Source organism: Triticum urartu, chromosome 2 (assembly GCF_003073215.2).
Source record: "Triticum urartu cultivar G1812 chromosome 2, Tu2.1, whole genome shotgun sequence".
Lineage (NCBI taxonomy): Eukaryota > Viridiplantae > Streptophyta > Magnoliopsida > Poales > Poaceae > Triticum > Triticum urartu.
Genome location: NC_053023.1, coordinates 142121511 through 142139006, shown reverse-complemented (window position 1 = coordinate 142139006; position 17496 = coordinate 142121511). Strand labels below are relative to the sequence as shown.

General features: G+C 48.7%; 3 protein-coding genes across 3 annotated transcripts; all 3 read left to right on the top strand.

The window, feature by feature from the left end:
* Positions 1 to 382: 382 nt before the first annotated feature.
* LOC125536421 (protein PELPK1-like) lies at positions 383 to 1335 on the top strand. The gene has a single exon (XM_048699638.1). The coding sequence runs from the start codon at positions 431 to 433 to the stop codon at positions 1061 to 1063; it is 633 nt and encodes a 210-aa protein (XP_048555595.1). The 5' UTR covers positions 383 to 430; the 3' UTR covers positions 1064 to 1335.
* LOC125536419 (protein PELPK1-like) lies at positions 386 to 16141 on the top strand. Its single transcript, XM_048699636.1, has 2 exons — positions 386 to 430; positions 15079 to 16141. The coding sequence occupies exon 2, from the start codon at positions 15079 to 15081 to the stop codon at positions 15841 to 15843; it is 765 nt and encodes a 254-aa protein (XP_048555593.1). The 5' UTR covers positions 386 to 430; the 3' UTR covers positions 15844 to 16141.
* LOC125536420 (protein PELPK1-like) lies at positions 6192 to 7074 on the top strand. The gene has a single exon (XM_048699637.1). The coding sequence runs from the start codon at positions 6242 to 6244 to the stop codon at positions 6947 to 6949; it is 708 nt and encodes a 235-aa protein (XP_048555594.1). The 5' UTR covers positions 6192 to 6241; the 3' UTR covers positions 6950 to 7074.
* Positions 16142 to 17496: the final 1355 nt, after the last annotated feature.

Genomic DNA, 17496 nt, shown 5'->3' with positions numbered 1-17496 from the left:
CCACCAACTCTGACTGATGTGTGGCGTCTTCAGGAGATCAGCCGGAATGCCGGATACAGTTGCGTTCAGGTTCGCTGTGTAGCGATATCTGTTCAGGTTAGAGATTGAAATGTATCACCACCATATCTGGTACACTCACGTCTCTTCCAAACCAAGTTAACCACACATGACTAGCTAGACACAAAACAGAAGTAAGTAAACAACCACCGAAATGCAGGTGATCTGCCAGCGAACCCACCAAAAGTTTCAGCCAGGCAACTACTGTCCACTGAAAGTTACATGCATGGATGCATGCATGCATGTCTACCCGCATGCCGCGATTTTTTCCATTTGGCTTTTGGAGCGCTATAAATATCAGCCTTCTCCTATCTCCAAGACATCACAGCAAGAACTTGCCTCTCTCTGATCGATACACATAGACAAGAACACCATGGCCTCCCTTGTCTTCCTCGTGGCGCTGCTGCTCTCATGCAGCTCCATGAGCAGCGCAGCACGGCACCTAGAGGAGGCCGTGCCCAAGAAGGAGTATCCACCACATCCGATCGTCCCGGAGCTGCCAAAGCCCGAACTCCCGCCGCACCCCGCCGTGCCCGAGCTGCCCAAGCCTGAGCCACCGCACACTCTCGTGCCCGAAGTGCCACACCCCATGGTGCCCGACGTGCCAAAGCATGAACTACCGCCGCACCCTGCTGTGCCCGAGCTCCCGAAGCCTGAAGTGCCGCATGTGCCCGAGGTGGCTAAGGAGCCTGAAGTGCCACACCCCGTCATGCCGGAGGTGCCAAAGGAGCACGAACTGCCGCACCCCATCGTGCCGGAGGTGCCAAAGGAGCACGAGCTGCCGCACCCTGCCATACCAGAGTTGCCGAAGCCTGAAATGCCACACCATGCCGTGCCAGAGGCGCCGAAGGAGCCCCATGTGCCACACCCTGAGGCGCTGAAGGAGCCCGAGTTACCGCACCCTATTGTGCCAGAGGTCCCGAAGCACGAAATGCCGCCGTTCCCCAAAGCTGAGCTGCCCCCGAAGCCCGAGTTCCATTTTCCAAAGCCAGAGACCAAGCCATGATCGGACTAGCTCATCCCCACAGTACCCATTATCTAAGTATTATTAAACTATATAATATACATGTGTGTGTGTGTGTGTGTGTGCGTGTGTGTGTGTGTGTGTGTTACACGTGTATGTGCTGTACATGCCGTTAGAGCCCGCACTCTAGTTCCTGACGAGAGCGTTATGTCTGAGTGGTATTGCATGGTGCAACTGCTCAATCTGTTCCTTTATGTAAATGCACGATGTATATGATATGCACATGAATAAATATATTTGTGTTTGGAGTTTCAGATTGCAGTTGTGTTCCGATTTACTTATGTCCATCACTAAAGAGTAAAGACTTCTTATGTTTTTGCTACATTATGCGCTTCAGACAATAAAATTGTTTGTTTTTTGCGTCTAGTTTTTAAGTCTTAAACAAACTATTCCCTTCATGTCTTTGGACATTAATTGACAGTCCAAAACGAGCTCGAAAGCTTGGCTTTTTTGTGTTACCGGACTCTTCCCCAAAGTTTGATTGGATGGTTATGAGCAGTTCAGGGCGAAAGCTTGGTTTTCAACAGGGGTCAATGTTGGTGACGGCGACGTTATTTTCCTTATTGGAGGCGTTTTCCGAAGATTCTGCTCACTACTCCTCGGGCTACGGTCACGTTGATGCTGGTGGTCTAGCTTGGTCAACGCCTAGCGGTGTTGTTTACCCTTTTTTTGGTTTTCGGTCTGGTTTCCTTAATAAGCCTGGTCATTCTACAATTTTTTGCCTTTGAAATCCACAGAGCAACTTCCTTAAAAAAAGATATTTTCAAAATACTTTTTGTCAAATCTACACATATGATTTTGGAAGTTTCTATATAATTATTTAAAACGATATCAACAGTCAGAGTTTTAATAAATTTCTAGACATAAGTCCAAAACATCACCTATATACTATGGGTGATTTTATTTTTACAAATAAGTTTTTCACGGGTATTTTTTTTCCAGATGTTCATGCAAAAACTCGAAGGCGGATGCCTATTTTTCTATACAAAATAGGCCGTTTTTTTCCTTTTTCTTAGCCAAAGTTTTTTTATATAGCTCACCTTTCATGCCGAGTGGTTTTTCTTAGCCAAAGTTGATGTGAATGGTGGAAACATTTTCACGTTCCAAAACAAATAAGGAGGTGAGAAATATTGGATGGTAAGCAAGTTTAAATTTCATTCAACGAACAAAAGAAGGAGATCTTTTTCGTGGGCAATAGATTTAACCTATCTGACATCTACAGATCTTTATAACCTTTGTTGCAACAACTAAAAAAGTACACGCAGCATTATGTTGTTATATCCCAGCATAATAAAAATAAAAATATATTCATTAAAGGTACTTACAAAGTATAGTTTTTCACCCATTTGATTAACGAAAATGTTCCAATTGGGGTCTAAACAACAAGGTGTGCCAATGAAGTTAGTGACTGTTATTTCCAATTGTTTATTTTGCATAAATTATAACTTACTTATTTTTGCGAGAGATATTCTTGTTGTTATATGGGGAGTAAACGTGACGCCGAAAGTAATGTATAACAAAACGAGAAAGAGTTAATAATATATAGTCCTTTTGTTACGTAGCTTCGGTTAACGTACTTTTCCTAAAGCCCATGCAGCTTGTCTTCTAAAACGCCATCGTGCAGTCTTTCTAAAGCTACTTCCACAAAGCATACGACACGGTCCACTGGCCCTTCTTGCGGAAAGTGTTGCTTCGTAAGGGTTTCGACGACCGTTGGGTGACTCGCGTCATGCAGCTTGTCTCCTGTGGCCGGACCGCAGTGAACATCAACGGTGACATTGGGCCCTATTTCCCCATCCTCTGTGGGGTCCTCAGGGTGACCCTTTCTCGCCGTTCTTATTCAACATGGTGGTCGATGCCCTAGCATCCATCCTGGATAAGGCCAAGGACGCTGGCCATATCGCGACATCGTCCCCCACCTAGTCGGAGGGGGAGGGGTCTCCCTCCTTCAATATGCGGATGATACCATAATAATGGTGGAGGGCTCCGCTCTAGATATTGCTAACCTGAAGTTCCTCCTCCTGTGCTTCCAACAAATGTCGGGCCTAACCATCAACTTCGATAAGAGCGAAGTGATGGTTCTCGTATACCCCTTGGAGGAAGCACAAGCTATTGCTGACCGACTAAATTGTCGGTTGAGTTCTTTTCCCACGACTTACCTGGGGATCCCCATTAGTGATTCGCGCCTCACCGTGGCCGATCTTCGCCCCACGGTGACCCGTATGCAACATCGCGTTGAGCCCTGGAAAGGGCGCTGGTTGTCGCAGACTGCTCGCGTGATCCTTATCAATTCTTCGCTTGCCAGCCTTCTATGGTTCCTCATGAGCTTCTATAGCCTCCATGAAACCCTTCATCAGGAGATCGCCAAATACCAATCCAGATTCTTCTGGGATGGGGAGGGGGATAAGCAGAAGTACCACATGGTCAGCTGGCCAGATATCTGCAAAACCAAGGACCAGGGCGGTCTTGGGATCTTGTCCTCCCGACGCATGAACATTGCCGTCTTGACCCGTTGGCTCTGGCGCATTACCAATGGCGATAGAGGACTTTGGATCACTATCATCCAGAACAAGTACCTTCATGGACAGCCTCTCGCATTCTGTCAGCGCTCAGGCGGCTCCCAGTTTTGGCAGGCCATCGTCCAGCTGCTGCCCGTGCTTCGCATTGGCACATCCATTTTGGTTGGTACTGGGTCCTCGACCCTGTTCTGGTTTGATAGGTGGCTTGGCGACACCCCCCTGGCCGCGCGTTTTCCGGAGCTCTTCGCCATTGCTGTTGACCCTTGGGTCTCTGTCGAGACGGCCCTTATTGACCTAGGGCGCCTCGCTTTCCGCCGCCCCTTTGCCCCCCCCCCCCTGAAGTAGCCGCTTGGGATGTCCTCCTCCAGGACATCACCCTCCTCCCTATGGACGTCGCCGACACCCCGGACGCCATCTCTTGGCACCTGGAACCTTCCGGTTGCTTCTCCACCAAATCCCTCTACGCGGCCATCGCCCCCTCGACGGCCCCCGAGCCCTTCAGTTTGATCTGGGACATCCGCCTGCCCCTGAAGATCAGGATCTTCCCGTGGCAATGGATCCGAGGCCGCCTCCCGTCTGGCGTAGAGGTCCTTAAGCGTAATGGACCTGGGGATGGGATGTGCCCCATGTGCGGCACGGTGGAGGATGCCAACTACATCTTCTTCTCGTGCTCCACGGCACAGTCCCTTTGGTCCTGTTTCCGTGAGACGGTTGGGGGCCAGTGGTGCAACACCAACTTCCTTGACCTGCTTGCGGAGATTCAGGCCTCCCCCCTCGCTACAGGCATATTAGATGGCTTTGCGTCGGGTTCCTTGCCTGGACGCTTTGGACCGTACGCAATAAGCTTGTCATACAGAAGATGCCTCTTCGACGTGCTACTGACGCCATCTTTAAAATGTGTGGATATTTGCAGCTCTGGCGGCCGCTTAGCCGCCCCCAGGACCGGGACGTCATCAGCAACCTCCTCGCCGACCTTCGATCGATGGCCTTCCGCTCCCTCCCCCCCCCCCCCCCCCCCCCCCCCCCCCCCCCGAGCCCAACTAGATGCTATGCCGCACCCCACGCGTGCGTTCTTTTTTTGTTTCTTCAGGGCTTGTTGAGCTGTGCCCTCAGCATTAACCCTTTGACTGCTTGTCTGTGCTAGACCTGTGTGTGTGTGTGTGTTTGAACCTTGTTGGATGTTTGGCTTGGGCATTTGCTTTATAATATAAAGCGGGGCGAAAATCTTTTTCGGTAAAGTGCCATGCATTCACGGTATCAAGTAATACTATGTTATAAAATGTGTATTGCTAGATTTGTATTTGGAAGTAGTTTTGAATGGAGTGTCAAAAACGCTCTTATATTATGGAACGGATGGAGTACTATTTTTGCTACATACAACTTAAATTTATGATAAAAAATAGATCCGAAATACAATGAAGTACCTGAAGATATTTGTGTGCGTGTGGCTTTGGTACCTAAGGAGTTAGGTAGCTTTAAGTTGCTTGAAGAATGGTCACGCCAACATGAAAAGGATGGTGGAATGGTCATTTTCAACTCGATCCGGAACTAGCGAAGTCAAATATAGTTCATCACACAGCGTGGTGAGCGCTGTCAGCAACTCAAATACTGGTAAATATAGTTCATCACACTACTGTGTATCTCAGCAGCTTGTCCTTGACCTGCAGTCTGCTCATTAGATAAAAAAGAGAGAAGGTATTCTAATCTGCACTCAATGTTCCCAACTAATATACCCGCAAGTCGTTTTCTGCTCAACCTGCAACAAAGCAACCGCCTTGCCGAAAGACACATCCCACATCCACATGATAGCATGCGATCTCGAGCTCAGTGACGTGGAGCTAGCTAACCCTAATCAAGCACAACCACCACAATAAACATGTCAAAATAAGGGCACGGGGACGTTTCCTGACCACAGCCGTTCGCTGGTGAGTGGTGACCTAACACCTGCCGTACCAGGTCGACCGTGCGCCAGAGTGACCTGACACCGCGGTACGGCGACGGACGCTCCTACGCGAGCGCGTGCGCGCTCAATCCATCACCAAACGGCCAACTCTGACTAGTGACTAATGTATGGCCTCTTCAGGAGATCAGCCAGGTCGACGAGATAGGTGCAGCTGCGCTGCTGAACCGAGCGACCAATTACCGAATCGTCCAGAAAACACTTGCGTACTCGTTTAGAAAAACACTTGCGTTCATGTTCGCCGTAGCATAGGATATCTCGGTGCGTAGGCTGAGTAGCATGTATTCATATGCTACATTTGGACAGCAGGTTCTGGTACAATCTTAGAGACTATTTTTAGAGCAAAGTAAACAAACAATTAGAGCTTGAAATGTATCACCGACCATATCATGTCATCACTCATGTCTCCTCAATATTCCAAACTAATTTAACTACACATAACTAGAGATGGATAGGCAGAGAAGTGAGTAAACAACCACCGAGATGCAGGTGACCTACCTGCAGGCCAGCAAGGCACCAAAATTGAGTCAGAACGCTACAAGTGTCTACCGCAAACATATGCATGCATGTATACCCGCCCGGCTGCATGTAGGGTGTAGCATTTTGGCTATAAATACCGGCCTTCTTCTATCTCCCAGCCATCACACCAAGAACCAGAAGCACACACGTACGGCCTCAACCATGCTGTGCAAGAATACCATGGCCTCCCTTGTCTTCCTTCTGGCGCTGCTGCTCTCATGCAGCTCCATGAGCAGTGCAGCACGGCACCTAGAGGAGGCTGTGCCTAAGAAGCAGTATCCACCACATCCGATCGAGCCAGAGCTACCAAAGCCCGAACTCTCGCCGCACCCTGCCGTGCCCGAGCTGCCGAAGCCTGAACCACCGCACCCTCTAGTGCCCGAAGTGCCACACCCCATGGTGCCGGAGACGCCAAAGGAGCCTGAAATGTCACACCCCATGGTGCCGGAGGTGCCAAAGCACGACCTGCCACCGCACCCTGCTATGCCCGAGATCCCGAAGCCCGAACTGCCGCATCCGATTGTGCCTGCGGTGCCAAAGGAGACTCAAGCGCCACACTCAATCGTTCCGGAGGTGCCAAAGGAGCACGATCTGCCACACCCTGTCGTGCCGGAGGTGCCAAAGAAGCCTGAAGCGCCACACCCCGTCGTGCCAGAGGTGCCAAAGGAGCACGAGCTGCCGCACCCTGCGATGCCAGAGTTGCCAAAGCCTGAAATGCCACACCATGCCGTGCCTGAGGTGCCGAAAGAGCCCGAGTTACCGCACCCTGTTGTGCCAGAGGTCCCGAAGCACGAAATGCCGCCGTTCCCCAAAGCCGAGCTGCCTCCGAAGCCCAAGTTCCACTTTCCGGAGCCAGCGGCCAAGCCATGATAGGACTAGCTACATCCGCGTAGTGCCCGTTATCTAAGTATTAAAACTATAGACTATACATGTGTGTGTGAAAGAGAGAGAGATTGTTATAGACTTATTTGGAGGGAAAACTTTATTTTTGCCACTCTAGTTTTTGCCAACTTTGCTTATGCCACTCTAGAATTTGACATCTCACTTTTGCCACTTTTAGCTTTTGACAATACATCACAAATGCCATTTCGTGGCAAAAACGATAATTTTTCATTTCACTTTTGCCACTCTTAGCTTTTGACATGTATCACAATTGCCACTCTAAATTTTTTGCTTTTGCCACGGAATGACAAAAGTGATATATTGTCTCTAAGAGTGGCAAAAGTGAAATGTCAAATTCTAGAGTGGCTTAAGCAAAGATGGCAAAAACTAGAGTGGCAAAAACAAAGTTTTCCCTTATTTGCATGTTTGTGTTGTACATGTTGTTAGGGCATCTCCAGCCGTTCGGCCCCCCAGGGCGCCTAAATAGAGCGGCCTGGGGGCATGCCGGCGCTAGTTTGGCCCCTGGGGGCGACCTAACTCCTAGTCACGCCCCCAAGCGCCGGCCCCAGGATGCGGGAAATTTAAACTTGGTCGTTCCCGCTCTCAAAAGACGCCACAATTCCGGTGATCGGATGTAGTCTGGCGTTACAAAAAATAGAGCGCCGCACGCCGCAAGTTCGCGTGCGCAATGATTCACTCGGCGGGGTCGGCTCCAGGCGTTGGCGGAGTCGGCGTGCGCGGGCTCGGCGGTGTCAGAGCTGCTTCGGTGCTGGGTTGTGTCGGCGCGGCTTCGGAACTGCTGGGCGGCGATGTAGAGGCGTCGTTCGAGCTTGGCGTCCGTGTGGTCGTGGGCACGGGAGCTTGCGTCGTCGGCGTCGTCGGCGTTGCCGTCTGCATCTGGTTCAGGATGAGGCCGCGCTCCGCCATGTACCACGCCCTGAGCTGCTCGTCGTTGCTCTGGAGCATGTCCGCCCCGCCCATCAGAAAAGCCATGTCGGTGTTCCTCTTCTTCGCGGCGACGTTCGTCCGGAGCAGGTCGAGCTTGATGGCGCTGTTCTTCATCAGCGACGACCACCGCGCCTCAATCTTCTCTTCACGTAGGACGGCCCGGGCCTGGGCGTCGGCGAGGCAATGCTCGATGGACTCCTGCACTCGCGCGGTTGCCGCGTCGGCGTTTTTCCCCTTCTTTGCCAATTTGTGGCCGTCCGGCCGCCCCTCTGACGCGCCCAGAGTCGGTGGTGACTGCGTCGCGTCGCTGAACTTCCACCCTCCACTCGGCGTTCGACATGCCCGGTGGCTTCGATGGCGGCGCCCTCGGCTTCCTCTGCTTCGGCTGGGCCACGGTGCCAGTCGTGGTTGCCGCCGCGCGCGGCATGGCGTACTTCTTCGGCGGCATGGCGGCGACTGGAAGGCGAGCTGGAGGGGGTTTGGCGGGAGAAAGGATGGGAATGGCGGGAGGAAGGCGAGCAAGCGGAAGAGATGCGAGGGAAAAGCGTCAAGAAGCGGCGGGAAAAGGCCCTCGGGTCGCCGCCAGGGCGGGCCCACGCGCCTTTTTCGCTTGTGCCGGCTCCCAAGCGCCCCCCAGGGCCCCGGGTTCGGCTTGGGTCCGCCGGCACCAGTTTTGACCCGAGCTGGCGAAAAACGGGCTTCTGGGAACGCGACTGGACCTTTTTTTGGCGCCGGCACGGCAAAATCGCTTGGGGGGGGCCTGTTGGGGGCGCGGCTAGAGATGCCCTTAGAGCCTGCGCTCTAATTTCCGACGGGAGCGTTACGTCTGAGTGGTGTTGCATGGTTTAGCTTCTCAACATATTCCCTACTCCACGTTGCCTGTATGCATGATGTATATATATATATATGATATCTACACATGAATAAATATATTTCATGTTTAGAGTTTTAATATTGGAGTTGTGTTTGAATTTACATATGTGCATGACTAAAGAGTTATGTTTTGGCTACATTATGTGCTTCGAACAAATTTCTTTTACTGGACAATTACCTTGCTTTTGTCTTTTTATTCGTAGAGAAGGCCTGGAAACCAAGGTTTGATTGGAAGCATAATACGATAACATTCTGGAACCACTTGTTGAAAAAAAAAGTCTCCAACCAAAAGCTAGCAACGGTTTATGATAGTTTTTTTTGGCTGAGAAGCGAAGTAGCATTAGCATGTGTTGCAGGTCTGGCCTACTTTTTCTAGACCATTGTTAAAAAACGTCCTATAAAAGTTTATAGAGGGAGTATTAAACAAATTACTCCCTTGAGGTCACACATAAATGATGCTTTAGGACATTGACAGTCTACAAGATGCGACTTTAACCAAAAATTTCTACTATAGTATAGCGATAACACTCAAATACTTTTCGGCATATCTACATATATGATTTTTCAAGGTTTTCCTACTAAAAATACTTAAAATAGTATCAAATCTACATATAAGTTTCTTCCTAAAAGCACTTAAAATAATATAAAAAGCCAAAGTTGTAAAAGCTTTCTATAGATATGTCCATAAATATCACCTATATATTTGCTATTCGTACTTTTTAAAATAAGTTGTTTATGTTTGTTGACGTTGGAACAATATTTGAGAAGTTCATACAAATACTTGAAGGGGTGCACTGTTAATTTAGCCGTAGTACAAAATCAATTGGTTGTTTATTTTGTTTTTTTAGTCCAGGTTTATGCGAATCGCGAAGACACTTTTCACCCTCCAGATGATATTAGTTGAGGCGAGAAATATTGGGTGTAACACAAGTTTTAATTTCGTCAAAAGAACAAAAGAATATGATTTGTATGCCACCATATAGTTATTTCAGCATAATAAAAATCAAAATCCCCATTACAGATACTACTGCCTCCATTTCGAAATACTTGAAGGTCTAGGTTTGTCCTAAGTCAAGCTATTCAAATTTGACCAAGTATATAGAAAAAGTGTGTTACTGTCTAGATTAATATCAAATATTTATGAAATGAAAATATACTTTGTGATGAATCTAATGAATTTAGTTTGGTTTTGTAGATGTTAATATATTTTTCTCTAAACTTGGACACATTTAGAACTTCAAATATTTTGGAACGGGAGAGTGTAGAAAATATATTTCACCAAATTGATGAACAAAAATACTCTAATTGGTGTCTAAACAATAAGATCTGTTAATGAAGTTAGTGACCATCTTTGACTATTTCCATTTTTATTTCTATTGCATAAACTGTACGAAAACATTCAGGGAAATCCTTATTGTTGTATGGGGAGTAAAAGGGGCCCCATAAGTAATATATGACAAAATGAGAATGCACCATGAACATATAATCCTTTTGTTACGTAGCTATCATATTGCTAGCTGGAACTTGAATAGTTAGCTAGCTTAAGTTGCTTAAGGAATGGTCACGCCAACATGAAAAGGAGGGCGTCATGGAATGGTCACTTTCAACTCGATTCGGAACTACGTAGCGAAGTCAAATATACTTCGTCAGATATCACTCACTGCATCATCGTACCATAAACACGAGGACACGAGATGGCGTTGCGTACGTCCACCAACCAGCTCAATTAGTCTGCTCATGATGTGATATAAAGAAAAATAGTCCATCCATCTGGCCTCAGTATTCCCATCTACTGTAATATACCCTGAAGTCGTTTTCTGCTCAACTTCTTTCACTGTCTCTGCGCCGGCCGGTGTCGCTGACAAGAGCCACCGTGCGCTGGCGCCGGTACGGCGTCTACGTGAACCGCGTGCCGGCCGGTGACCTGCATGGTACGGCGCGCACGAGGCGACGCTCCTACGCGAGCGCGTGCGCGACTCATCCATCAGCCCTGACGGGTGCCCGGCCTGTTTCGATCAGGAGATGAACCGGATCGATCAGGTAGCCTCGCCGAATCGCACGCAACCGATCGTCTAGCGCAGTACAAGGGTAGCGAAAACGACAGGAACCTGCTACCGGGAGCAGCTAGCTGCAGTTGAACTGCCGATCATCGGCAATTGACCCCCAGAACCAGAAGCGCGCAACTGGTGCAGTAAGGAACTTTTCCTGGGTGTAGCATTTTTGGTGCGCCAGTGACCTGACACCGCGGTGCGGCGACGGAAGCTCCTACGCGAACGCGTGCAAGCCCAATCCGTGTCACCAAACAGCCAACTCTGACTGATGTATGGCGTCTTCAGGAGGAGATCAGCCGGGGTCGACCAGATAGGTGCAACTGAGCTGTCGAACCGACCGACCAGTTACCGAATCATCCAAAGAGCACTTGCCTTCAGGTTCGCTGTAGGTTGAGTAGCCTGCATCGATATGAGTTTTTTTTCTCGAAAAGGGGATTCCCTGGCCTCTGCATCAGAACGATGCATACGGCCATCTTATTAAAAAAAAATAGGTTTAACAAGGTCTTAGAGTCTCAAAACGAAAAAAAGGGCTCACAAAGAGTCAAAAGGGCAACAAAAAAAAACTGGCCATAAAAAGGCACAACCGGCTGGCATAAGAGAGACGGGTAAACTAATTGCCTATCCTATTACATGACCCCCATCCAAACCGGTTGAAAATATCCCGTGCTACCATCTCCCAGCGGATAGATCCAGTAACCAAACGCTCTCTGATCTCCGTCGGAGTAAGTAGCGATCACATACGAATCAACGCAGTGGCTCGGAAGATAACCTGCAAAAAATGAATATTTGTTGTTTTGTTAAAAACCAAATCATTTCTGCAGTCCAGACTACCCACAATAAAGCACAAACTCCTACGCGAATATATCTCGCTGTTACGGGCTCTATCCTGTTAAGCCACGTTCCAAATAACGTGTTAACAGAACTCGGTGGAGTAATATTAAATGCAATATGGACTGTCCGCCATAGGTCTTTGGCTAACGGGCAATCAAGAAAAAAGTGTTTGATGGTTTCATCCCGATCACAGAAACTACACCTAGTAGGTCCTGTCCAATTATGCTTTGCCAAATTGTCCTTGGTTAATATTACTTGTTTATGGACAAACCACATAAATACTTTGATTTTCAAAGGAACTTTGACAGCCCAAACATGTTTGGAACTAGGAATCGAGCTTGAGTTGATAACATCACATACATTCATTTAACTGTAAACTCTCCAGACCTAGTAAGCTTCCAGAGTAATTTATCGGGTTGTTGAGATAGCTGAACCTTCATCAGTTTACTTACTAGCTGGAGCCATTCTTCCCAACGGTTGCCAACTAGCGTCCTTCTGAACTGAATATTAAGGGGATTGGATTGAAGTACCGTTGCAAGGAACGCCTCACGTCATTGAACAATACGATACAGAGACATGTATTGAACGGCAAGGGGGGTCTCTCCGAGCCAAGTATCCTCCCAGAATCGCGTATTGGCACCGTTGCCAATAATAAACTTTGTCCTATTGAACAAGGTTAATTTGACTTTCATAAGCCCTTTGCAAAAGGGTGAGTCAGTCGGCCTTGCTGTCACCCGTGACAAAGTTTTGAAGTGAAGATACTTGCTACAAAGGATCTGCGCCCAAATGGCATCAGTCTCAATCGATAACTTCCACAGCCACTTGCTAAGAAGACATCTGTTCTTGACCTCAAGATTCTCAATACCAAGACCCCCTTAGTCTTTCGGTCGACAGATGATATCCCATTTGGCGAGTCGTATTTTCTTTTTAATTCATCGCTCTGCCAGAAAAATCATGATCGATAGAAGTCCAGTCTTTTCCTAACTCCAACTGGGACTTCAAAGAACGACAAAAGAAACACAGACATACTCGTGAGAACCGAGTTAATCAGAATTAATCGGCCTCCGTATGACATGAGCTTGCCCTTCCAGCAACTCAGTTTCTTTTCAAAGCGGTCCTCGATGCACTTCCATTCTCTGTTTGTCAGCTTACGATGGTGGATTGGTATACCTAAGTACGTAAAAGTTAAAGTCCCCAATTCGCACCCAAACAATTGCCTATATGCCTCTTGTTCGTCATTGGCTCTACCAAAGCAGAACAATTCGCTTTTGTGAAAGTTAATCTTTAACCTGGTCAATTATTCAAATAAGCATAACACCAGCTTCATATTTCTCGCTTTGGCCAAGTCATGTTCCATAAAGATGATCGTATCATCGGCGTACTGAAGGATGGACACACCTCCATCAACTAGATGAGGTATCAAGCCACCCACCTGACCAGCCTCCTTAGCCCTCCCTATCAAAATTGCCAACATATCAACTACAATGTTGAACAGGATAGGAGACATCGGATCCCCTTGTCTCAGGCCCTTATGTGTCTGGAAATAATGACCTATGTCGTCATTCACTTTAATTCCAACACTCCCTTTTTGCGTGAACGATTCTACCTGGCGTCGCCAGGCTTCATCAAAATCTTTCATACGCAAGGCCTGTTGAAGGAATGGCCATTTGACTTTATCGTACGCTTTCTCAAAATCCACCTTAAAAACAACTCCATCTAACTTTTTCCTGTGAATTTGATGGAGCATTTCATGAAGGACCACCATCCCTTTTAGGATGTTTCTGTCCGGCATGAAAGCAGTTTGGGATGCATCGATATGACTACATTTGGACGACAGGTTCTGGTAGAATCTTAGAGCATCTACAATCGAATTTGACCAGCCACGTCTTAAATCTGTTCCTCTGCATTCGAGGATCTCATATTACACCTCGCAGATCCATACAAATCATGCAAAATAAACATACGTACTACGACACCATAGCTATGATTAGTCGTCGAAGTCGTCCACGACGCCGGTACTGGGCGCCGGGTGGACAGGCGCGCAGGAGGGCTCTGGCTCCTCCTCCTTCTCGACCTCCTCCATGTAGGCGAGGGTCTTCTCCTCCTACTCCGCAGTGTGCTCCGCCTCCATCTCCCGCCGACAGCGGCATCTGGCCTCCGCATCCGACTCTAAGTAGAGGGAATCGAAGATGGCCTCCTGCTCCGTCTGCAAATCCGTGTCCCCAAAGTCCCCCCACATCCTCCTCCGTCTCCTCCTCAACCTCATCCCCCCCTCCTCCAAGTCCTCGTCTGGATCCACTTCATCCGGAGGTAGCCCCGTGGGATCTAGTCTTCGCGCCTTGCCTGGATCTGCTCAAGGAGCTGCAGCTAACGCTCTGGCGTTAGATATGGGTAGCTCCTTATCCGGCGGCGTGGTGGCATGGCTACTAGTGGTGGTGGACGGGGAGTGGAAAGTGGCGGTGGCAGCGGACAGGAGGGGGAAAATGTGGACAGATAAGGTTTTGGTGCCGACGATCGGCTTAAATAGCGGGGCTAGGCACCACGCGGCCGGCTGGAGCGTCGCCACGCGAGCCATCCGTCCGATGGACGAAACGAGCTTGGGAGCGCCGGGTTTTGGATTGTTTTCGCGTGATACCTCATCGTCAATCCGATGTGGCGGACGCACCCGAACGCCCCCATATCCGCTTCATATTTGGGCTGGATATGAGAGGTGCCGGTTAGTCTGGACATTTAAGGCTCGTTTGAGGCACCCGTCGGGGTCGAATTTTCATGACCGGTCAGTGATTGGACCGTCTGTCTGAGCGTTTAAAACCGTTTTTGGGTGCTCGGCTGTAGATGTTCAGTTTCCTTTTTTTGTAGAGGGCAGTCAACAGACAATTAGAGAGCTTGAAATGTTGATTGGTTTCAGTCCGTCAGATAGTCTGATTTAGCAGTTCCATGTGTTATTGTTGTACATTAGTTTTGTTTTCTCTTTCATGTACATATTACCACGATTGTTACAGAATCTATAAAAAATACTCCCTGCAGGTTCGGGTCAAAAATTAGGGCTAGAAATGCCATATCATGTAATCACACATGTCCCCTCAACATTCCAAACTAATCTAACCACACATAACTAGAGATGGATAGGCAGAGATCGATCACACACAAAGCTGAAGCGAGTAAACAACCACCGAGATGCAGGTGACCTACCAGGCCACCAAGGCACCCAAGTTCAGCCAGATCACTACTATAGTCTCTACCGCAAACATGCATGCAATCATGCATGTATGCCCGCCACATGTAGGTGCAGCATTTTGGACTATAAATACCAGCCTTCTTCTATCTCCCAGCCATCACAGCAAGAAGTTGCCTCGCACATTGATACACACTAGAAGCACACAGCATCGATCTCCCATGCTGCAAAAGAACAACATGGCCTCCCTTGTCTTCCTCGTGGCGCTGCTGCTCTCATGCAGCTCCATGAGCAGCGCAGCACGGTACCTCAAGGAGGCCGTGCCCAAGAAGGAGTATCCACCACGTCCGATCGTCCCGGAGCTGCCAAAGCCCCAACTCCCGCCACACCCTGCCATGCCCGAGCTACCGAAGCCTGAACTACCTCACCCTCTCGTGCCCGAAGTGCCACACCCCGTGGTGCCGGAGACGCCAAAGGAGCCTGAAGTGCCACACCCCGTGGTGCCGGAGGTGCCAAAGCACGAGCTGCCGCCACACCCTGTTATGCCCGAGCTCCCGGAGCCCGAACTACCGCATCCGGCTGTGCCCGAGGTGCCAAAGGAGCCCGAAGTGCCACACCCTGTCGTACCGGAGGTGCCAAAGGAACACGAACTGCCGCACCCTATCGTGCCGGAGGTGCCAAAGGAGCCAGAAGTGCCACACCCCGTCGTGCCAGAGGTGACAAAGGAACCAAAAGCGCCACACCCTGTCATGCCAGAGGTACCAAAGGAGCACGAGTTGCCGCACCCTGCCATGCAAGAGTTGCCGAAGCCTGAAATGCCACACCATGCCGTGCCAGAGGTGCCAAAGGAGCCCCATGTGTCGCACCCTGAGGTGCCGAAAGAGCCCGAGTTACCGCACCTTGCTGTGCCAGAGGTCCCGAAGCACGAAATGCCACCGTTCCCCAAAGCTGAGCTGCCCCCAAAGCCTGAATTCCACTTTCCGGATCCTGAGGCCAAGCCATGATCGGACTAGCTACATCCGCATAGTGCCCATTATCTAAGTATTACACTATATACTATACATGTGTGCGCACGCGACGCGTGTGTTCCTGTGTGTGTGATTGTTAGAGTATGTAAGTACTACTATACATGTGTGTGTGTGTTGTACATGTTCGGCGCTTCAGTTCCTGACGACAGCATTATGTCTGAGTGGTGTTCCATGGTGCAACTGCTCAATCTGTTGCCTACGTCCCTTTACGTGTGTATGCATGATGTATATGATATGTACATGGATAAATATGTTTTGGTCTTCGGAGTTTTTATATTGGATCCTATTTGTGTTTGGATTTGTGCATCACTAGAGAGAGTTCTTATGTTCTGGCTACATTATGCGCTCTGGACAAATTTCTTTCTCGAGCTAACAATTATTTTTTGTCTGTTGTAGTATTACTTAATAGAGAAGGCCTGAAAGAAGCCCAGATTTGATCAGAAGCATAATAAGATATAACAACGCTCTAACCAAAAATCTAGCGCCGGTTTAAGATAGTTTTTTTTTAAAATAGCCTTTCGCCCCACTTTATAGATAAAGCAACCAACTAGTCCGTACATGGAGTAGCAACTCACTGACATAAAAGTCTGTTCGGGCCACAACACAAGCAAGCCCAAATAAAACAGAAGAGAAAAGCAGGAAAAAGACCACCAAGTGGCCATAACATCAGAGAGCTGCCCGGGAGCCTAGACGATGTGCCGAGTCATGTAGTGCATCCAACATCTGTCCCAGATGGCCCCGGTCCCGTTGCCTAGCCAACGGGTCCAATGTTGCAAGAACGTAAGAAAATTGAAGAAAGAGTCAGAGTCCCGTTGCAGAAAGACCCGCTCAATCACCATCTTATTACGCGTCGTCTAAAGCGTCCAAGATATCGCAACAAAAACTAGCTAGAAGAGGCGTCGGTTCCTTCTAGCATGCGTCGCTCTGGCCTGGAGGAAGCTGGCAAGATTTGAAGCTTCCAATCATGCCCGAGGGCCTCCCGGACAAAGTTCCAAAGCGATTGAGCCGCCGTCCAAGTGAAGAGGATGTGGGTCCCTATTTCCGGAACCCCACACAGGGGGCATAACTCATTACCCGGGCCATGCCGCTTGAGCACCTCCGTCCCGATGGGAGGCGATTCCTTAATAGTTTCCACACGAAAATCTTGATCTTCATAGGGAAAGGTGCCTTCCAGAGGGGCGCGGCCCACTCAGTTGTTGGCCTATGGCATAGCGCGCGGTAAGTCAAAGCCACAGAAAAACTCCCAAGGGAGCATGCATGTGCTAGAATAGGGAGTCCAGGTCTAGATGTCTACTACACAACCTTCTTCTTGTAGACGTTGTTGGGCCTCCAAGTGCAGAGGTTTGTAGAACAGTAGCAAATTTCCCTCAAGTGAATGACCTAAGATTTATCAATCCGTAGGAGGCGTAGGATGAAGACGGTCTCTCTCAAACAAGCCTGCAACCAAATAACAAAGAGTCTCTTGTGTCCCCAATACACCCAATACAATGGTAAATTGTATAGGTGCACTAGTTCGGCGAAGACATGGTGATACAAGTGAAATATGGATAGTAGATAATAGTTTTTGTAATCTGAAAATATAAAAACAGCAAGGTAACTAATGATAAAAGTGAGCCTAAACAGTATTGC